At 47.4% G+C, this 8,025-nt stretch overlaps 1 protein-coding gene across 3 annotated transcripts in view; it reads right to left on the bottom strand.

Moving 5' to 3' along the window:
- Positions 1–1,977: 1,977 nt before the first annotated feature.
- The window catches only part of LITAF (lipopolysaccharide induced TNF factor), a 103,116-nt gene continuing 97,068 nt past the window's right edge, over positions 1,978–8,025 (bottom strand). For all 3 annotated transcript variants that reach the window (XM_070412972.1, XM_070412973.1, XM_070412974.1), the window contains 2 exons: positions 4,900–5,056; positions 1,978–3,570 (listed from right to left, as the gene is read on the bottom strand). In XM_070412972.1, coding sequence (XP_070269073.1) covers positions 3,462–3,570; positions 4,900–5,056 — 266 coding nt within the window. In that variant the 3' untranslated portion in view covers positions 1,978–3,461. The remainder of the gene's footprint in view (positions 3,571–4,899; positions 5,057–8,025) is intronic.

The raw sequence follows: 8,025 nt of genomic DNA, 5'->3' as shown, positions 1-8,025 counted from the left end.
AAGCAGACAGGCTGCAAGGGCTACAAACCCTGTTCCCACTGTATGACTTTCGGGAAAAGGCCAAACTGTGGAGACAATAAACAGATCAGTGGTTGCCAGGGGCTCGGGGTTGGGAGGATGAACAGGTGGAAGAGAGGACTCCAGGGCATCGGGCTGCGCTCTGTATGCCTCTGTAATGATGGACACGTCATTATACATTTATCCAACTGCACATACGCCAGAGTGAGCTGCAGTGCAAACTATGGACTGAGGGGGATGGTGAATCAATGTAGGTCCGTCAGTTGTGCCCAATGGGCCACTCGGGAGGATTTGATAATGGGGGAATCTGGGCATGTGTGGGGCATATGGGAACTCTGTTCTTCTCAATTTGCCATAAGCCTAAAACTGCTCTAAGAAAAGTTTATTTTTAGGGGGCAAAGGGTACTTAAACATGTGAACATTTTCCTAATACTACAGAGAACAGTCGCAAAACAGTTAAGTAAATGCACTGGACTGTATACTTGGCCATGAAGTGTGTGTGTGTGTGTGTGTGTGTTTAATCTTTCTGAGCCTCAGAATCATGTTTCTTTAAAATTCTTGGACTAAAAATCTCCTTTCCTCTTTCATCACCCTTTCTGGGTCTACTTTCAATTCCCGCATATGCCTCTGAGAAACAGACGACTCATTGTAAACCTGTGAGTCATAAGTGCAGGAGATAACTTTAAAAGGCTTCAAGTGCAAATGGGAACTTGGTCAAAGCACAAGCTCTACACTTACTCCTAACGGAGATCTTTGACCCCAGAAAGTCGGAAGGATTTTAACGTCACTGGGAAGAAAACCGGGGCCACATGGTGTCTGCAGCCACATTTAGAAACAGTTCAGTGCCTATTAGAAGTGTTCTCAGCAGCCCTGGGAAGCCAGTTGTCCCAGAAAAAACATGTTCATGGGCAGTGCTGTGATCTGCCAGGAATCGGTCATGTGCTTCAAGTTGGCTTAGCCAGATGCAAACAATAACTGAGTAGATTTTGTTAACAAGACATAAACCAACTCTTACCTCACCTAGATGGACCAACAGTAAATACGAAACACAGCCATTTGGGGTTTAGAAATTGGTAAATTTCTTCGTTAGGGTCCAGATAGATATAAAGCACTTTTATTAATTGAATGTGATTCAGTCTTTGCAACAAGCTAACTCCAACATCCCTAACAAACAGTGGCAGAACAAAAGAGCCTTTCATTTGTACAAACATATGAGTGAGCCTGTACATTGAACAATAAACATGTCCAATAAATGCTCAGGTGCGCCCAGGTTCAAGAGGGAGTCTCCGGGCACCTGACATTAAAAGTCCCACAGGATATGTTATGGTCCTTGAAGCAGGGCTCTTGATTTGAAGACTTTGCATGTGTAATTAACAACAGCTTGGAAACCCTTACTATACCACCATCTGAACAAAACTGCTGAATATGCATGGCTTTCCGTTTTGTCAAGTGAAAAGAAAAATGCATGATCAGAACTGAGTGAGGAGCAACTTTTCAAGACCCTAAGATGGGTTTCCGTGACAACAGACCCCACACCGAGATGACATTATTTCCCTGCACCTGCCAAAATGAAGCCCCGTCGCCAGGTAGGGAAGGGAGGATGACATTCACATTCCCTGTGACAAAGCTCTCCTTTTAGCGTCCACCACCACCCTGACCAATGAACAAAGCGTGTTTTGTTCGGAGAATGAATGGGGACAGCTTTCTTCTGTGCGTTTTATTAAAACTTGAAAGCTGTGGCTGGCTGCCATCGATGACGCCTATTGAGTTCCAATAGCCTAACGTTCAAATCTGACTCACCAGCAACCCACCCAACTCCACATCCATCGGCATCTTGACATCGCGGGATGCACAGTAGGTCTGAAGTTTTTATCCGGAAGGACTTTCTACTGCGATGGAGCAAATACAGGTCCTTTGTCATGAGGGTTAGAAGAACGAGACCTTTCTTCGCACGGTAAGAACGGATAAATAGTTCACCAAGTGAACCAAAGCCTTTATTTTTTTAAAAGCAGATAAACACCAAAGTACGATGTAGTATCCACATTCGTTGAGAAAATAATTACTGAAACTTTCAAGACATCAAACGGATACACTGAATCAACGATTATGACTAATTTTCAGCCGATACACAGATTTTCATTCACGGACGAGGCTTGATTTCTAAATAATATTATTCACATGCACTCCTTGGACCTATTTGTTATCAAAATGGGGACCCTGGGAAGTCGGGTCCGGCTTTGTCTTGATTTCAGAGGTGACACAGCAGCCCCCCGAGAACCCTGGCTTGCTGCTTGAGTCCTAGAAATCATGTCTCCCGAGGTTATACAACAAATTCCATTTCTGAAAACTAAAATCAGACTTTAGATTCCTTTGCAATCACTCAGGTCCCAAGCGTTTCAGCACCGTGGTACCCGACGTGCTCACACATGCTTTTCCTTGTCTTTCCACACACACCCCCAGGATCCCCAAAGGGCCCCGCTCTGAGTTCCCTGATAGAGGTTCGTAAGGACCACACTAAAACCCAAGGAAAAGGCAGGGGATGCGATTACCCATTGCTTTTTCTATGAAGGAAAAAATATGCATATGGGAGTGCCCTGGCAAAAGGGAAAATGACACCAATGATATGGTCACGGAAAATGGTTTTATAAATCCCTTCCGTCAAAATTATGGTCCAAAGTGTTTAAGGCTAAAAGGTCATAAAAACTGTTAATACAAATAATTTCTCCACAAGAAAAAGCCCTTCATGAAAAGTGGCTGAGGGTCTGGCACCCAGAACCGAGGGAAGCTGCCCAGCGACGAGGGCCAGCTCCGTACCCCTAGCACGCATCTATGACCTCGTGGGTGTGGGTCTGGGGGCTGTGAGGGGTCCCTCCAGGTCGTTAAAAATGAAGTAGAAAATGAAAGTGAATTTTTGTGCGAGCAGAAAGCCTGCAGTTACAGAATCTGAGAGCCGAGGCCTTAAGGCAAGATTTCTGCCGTCGGACGTGCGATCAGATGGGTGCGATGGCTGCACCACCGGTTGGCTGAGTCCTATTCAGGCCAGAACGGTCTCAAAAATAAGGCCACCTGTGGCTTCTCGGTCTGAGCCGCCACCGGAAAGGCCCACAGAGGTGAGAAAGAAGCTGGCAAGGCCAATCACCAGAAGGTATTCAGGCAGGGCAACCATCACAGTTAGACGGACGGCTTGGGTCGTGGGCAGGCGGGAAACCCTTGACCCCGTCAGTCCTCAAGGTCAATGTCTTTGCATGTCCTGTGCACGACTCCAAGCAGCAGTTTCTGGGGTCTGGGAAGTGTGTTGATTTTGCGATATTTCCCCCAAAAAAGAAGACACGAAGAGACGGAGAGATGAGACCACCGAGGTGGGCCCTCCATCGGGGGTGGAGCGGGTGAGAGTCGGGAAGGACTTCCTGCCACGCACGGCTCCCTCCAGGTCCGGTCGAGTCCTACAAACGCTTGTAGGTGCCCAGGAGAGCTTTGCAGTTGGGACAGTAATGGTCCACGTCCTGCAGGGCGTCCACGCAGAAAGGGATGAAGCAGCAGCCCGCGATGCACCTGGGGGACAGACACAGCCCGCGCGGAGCAGGTTAGCGACCGGAGCAGCTTGGCTGGTGGAGGCTAAAAAGGTACGTCAGGCCCTAACCCAGTGGTTCTCAACCTCCTGGCCATGGTTTTCGGGGAGCGTCCATGGCCAGGAATCAGGAGGCTGCCTTTATTTGTTTTGGGGGGGAAATTAAATTGTGTATCTTCAGGTTTCTCTCGGAACAGAAACTATTGTCTCTTTCAATAAAATACCCTTGGTGCAGACATAAATATTTACACATCCCCTTGTGGAGGCAATGGGAAAAATACTTGGGCTCATAAAAGGATGAGTGAGGCATTTTAAAGAGATGACTATCGAGTATTTTAACGTGCAAATGTTTAAAGCTTCTCTCAGAGTCAGGCAAACGTTATTATTTAGGTCACGAAATTCTAGAAGAAAAAGAAATCCCTAAGGTATCACGCTATACAGATGCAAGGGGATGCTATGCTGGTCACTACATACAGGGAGTGGTGTGAGCAGATGAGCAAGAAATTATGAGCCTTGGCCAGTGTAACTCAGAGGTTAGGGCAGTGATGGCAAACCTATGACACGCGTGTCAGAGGTGACACGTGAACTCATTTTTTTGGTTGATTTTTCTTTGTTAAATGGCATTTAAATATATAAAATAAATATCAAAAATATAAGTCTTTGTTTTGCTATGGTTGCAAATATCAAAAAATTTCTATATGTGACACGGCACCAGAGTTAAGTTAGGGTTTTTCAAAATGCTGACACGCCGAGCTCAAAAGGTTCGCCATCACTGGGTTAGAGCATCAGCCCTCACACCAAAGGGTCTCGGGTTTGATTCCCAATCAAGGGCACATACCTGGATTGCAGGTTCGATCCCCATCCCTGGTTGGGGTGCGTGCAGGAGGCAACAAATTGATGTGTCTCTCTCACATTGGTAATTCTCTCTCTCTCCCTCTCTCTTTCCTTCTCTCTCTCTCCCTCCTTCTCTCTTCTCTCCCTCTCTTTCTCTCTCCCACTCTCTCTAAAAATCAATGGAAAAATATCCTTGGGTGAGGATTAACAAACAAACAAACAAAGAAGAAGAAATGATGGGACAGCAACTTCCAAGCTTTGATATGTTCAAGAGCAGTGGTTCTCAACAGGAGACGATTCCTATTTATGACGATTTGGGGAGGTGCTACCGGCACACAGTGGGTAGAGGCCAGGGATGCTGCTCAACATCCTACATGCGTAGGATGGCACCCCACAAGACAGAAGTATGTGCTACAGCTGGGAAATCCTGCGAGAGAGGATGTGGGAGAGCCCGGGGTTCGAGTGGACCGCAGACTTACCCGAGCAGGCACAGGCTCCCACAGGAGAGCCAGGTGAGGGCTCCGGCGTTGTAGGACAGCTGGGTCACAATCATCTTGTTGCAGGAAGGGCAACACATCTGGACCGGGCGGTCGAAAAAGGAGACTGGCTGCTGCACGTAGACCGTCTGCACGGTAACTGGTGGGAGGGGAGAGGAGAGAGCCCGGTTAGTAAACCAGGAAACATCTGCTGGAAGACAAGGTAGAGGCAGGGCCTCGACAATTACCTGCACACCCCTGTTCACCGCAGCTCTATTTCAAGAGCCAAATGTCCATCGATGGAGGAGCAGATAAGCAACATGTGGTCCATCCATACAATGGAGTATGACTCAGCCTTAACATATGCAACATGGATGAACCGTGAGGATGTTATGCTTGGTGAAATAAGCCAGACACAAAAGGACACATGCTTCAGGATTCCTCGTCTAGGAGGCACCAGAGCAGTCAAATTCATAGAGACAGAGAGTAGATGGTGGTCGCCAGGAGCTGGGGGGTGGGGAACGGGGAGCTAATGGAGTTTCAGTTTTGCCAGATGGAAAAGCTCTGGAAATGGGTGGTGGTGGTGGTGGTGGCACAATGATATGAATGTACTTAGTGCCACTGAACTTGTACTTGGAAATGCTTAAGATGATATATTTTATGTTGTATATTTTACCAGAATTTAAAAAATGAGGTGGGGAGGCCCGAGGCTGCAGAAATTGGGCAGCCACCACCAGGAAGCCGCTGCCAGGGGCTGGAGCACCTTCGCCCGTGGATTTATTTTTCACAAGCTTCCCCCACAAAATGACTTGTAGTTGTACGTGCAGCACTTCGCTCTGACATGTATGCGCTATTAAAAAACACACAAGTCTAATATATTAAAAAAAAAACAACCCACACAAATCTAATATTAAAAAAATAGGGGGATGACAAAAAGAGAGAAAGAGGAGAGTGGCAGATTTCCAGAAATGTCCTTTGAGGGGCCAACGTGTACAGACATTCCCAATCAGGAGAGAATCTAGGCATGTCAGTCCCAAAGCCCTCAGAGCTTTACATGTTCTTTTTGGTATTTGGCAGAGTTGTTGAAGCTCATATTTCTGTCACAGGGACTTCCTCCTGGTCCTTCCTTGGGCTGTCAGAATGCCACTGCCCTAAGAGGAAACGAACGGCCGCCCAGGGCTAAGTGAGCCTAACACTTCTCCGAGGACTAGAAGAGGCTCCTCCCAGAAAAGCAGCCCTGAAGCCTACTCTAGTACCTACGGGTCAGTTTTATTAAGACTTTGGGGGGGGGGGGGGGGGCGGTGCAAGAATGAGTTATTTACTGAGCAGAGAGTGATCTAAAATAATCAAGTTATCTTGTCCTCTCCCTTCTCAAGGGGTCCAAGTTACTTGAGCACTTTTATGAAATGATTACTCATAAAACTTTATCTCACTTTAAGAACTCACTGGTGTAGGTACCTGATGAGCCCTTACTTACTCACAGATGGGGAAACTGAGGCTCAAGGGGGTGAGGTCCCGGGCAGACTCCGGGGACCACTCTCTGACCTGGCGATTTCCTCCCGAGCTGCTCGTGATTTTGAATCAGCTGTGTCCTTAGGCAGCAGGAAGTCCCCAAGGGCAAGGCCATGAAGCAGCGATGTGATGCTGTAACCGGACAATCAATAGATCCGGGCTGCCTGTCACTACTTGAGCCAATTAAGCAGAGACAGGGCTGAGTCATATATGAGTAGTTATTCCAGGAATGCCAGCAGGACGGGAGAGCAGCAGGTCACCCACAAAAATCGGCTCTGCCCCCCACCCCAGCCAGCTGCTGATAGTGGGTAGAAGGACAAAGATTACATGGGAAGTAGGCAACAGGTAATGGGGACTGGAGATCTGCAATGGCCTGTGGGTATGCAAAGGCTGGGGGTCTTCAAAGGGCTGGTAAGTAGGCAAAAAGTTATGCCAAATGGGCAGTTTACAGTCTGGAGATTTGCAAAGGCCTGTGGGTATGCAAAGGCTGGGGGTCTTCAAAGGGCTGGTAGCTCTGGTTTCTGCAACAAGGTTGTTAATGTTGCCATGATAATAGGCAGCTCCCTGATGGGGAGGAAGGGCTGCATTTCCAGGTGAGCTCCCCGCAGGGTTAGCATGTGCCTTCTTTAATCAGAACAAAACCATCATGGTTAACAGAGCATGATTAATATTTCTTACAATTATAGCTGGCCCCCAGTATTCTATTTCTGCCCTTATCAATGTGATAGTGAGAGGGACTTGGGTTGCTGGTGTGGCTTTAAAGATGGAGGAAGGGGGCCATGAGCCAAGAAGTGGCACAGGCAAGGGAATGGGTTCTCTCCTAGAGCCTAGAGCAGCGGTTCTCAACCTGTGGGTCGCGACCCCTTTGGCGGTCGAACAACCCTTTCACAGGGGTTGCCTAAGACCATCCTGCATATCAGATATTTACATTATGATTCATAACAGTAGCAACATTACAGTTAGGAAGTAGCAATGAAAATAATTTTATGGTTGGGTCACAACATGAGGAACTGTATTTAAAGGGCCAGGAGGTTGAGAACCACTGGCCTAGAGGAAGGAAGGCAGCCCTGCTTAGACCCTCATTTCAGCCCGGGGAGACCTATCAGACTTCTAACCCGGAATAACAGGCATGGACTAACAAAGGAAGAAGGAAGAAGAGAAGACAGGAAGAGAGGAAAGGAAAAGGATATGAGAATGTCACACCTGTGGATGCTCTGAAGTTACTAAATCATGATCAACAGGCCACCATATTGCCTGTTCCCAACTCAAGCATTTAACAGCAAAACTCGATGAAGTCTGGGAAGCTGGAGCCAATGCCTGAGGCAGAGCCCACCTCCCATCACCTCTGACTCCTTTTCCTTTCTCTCCAGAAGGATGGATACTTGGGGCAAAATCCAGCTCTTCCACGCTGGTCCTTCAAGGACCGATATCAATATAAGAGCATCAAGAAACATCCGGCTTCGGGAGAAAGGGGTTTGACAGCGTGACAGTATGCAACCATAGGAACCTGCTCCAGCTAATTCCGTAAAAAGAGGAGTTATTACTAGGAAATACAGATGGGCTTAAACAAATGAAGAGATGATAAACCTCCCTCATTCTAAGGTACATGAAATTTAA

Source organism: Myotis yumanensis, unplaced genomic scaffold, assembly GCF_028538775.1.
Source record: "Myotis yumanensis isolate MYYU_CA2020_CCGP unplaced genomic scaffold, mMyoYum1.0.hap1 SCAF_4, whole genome shotgun sequence".
NCBI lineage: Eukaryota > Metazoa > Chordata > Mammalia > Chiroptera > Vespertilionidae > Myotis > Myotis yumanensis.
This window is presented reverse-complemented; position numbering and strand designations above follow the sequence as displayed.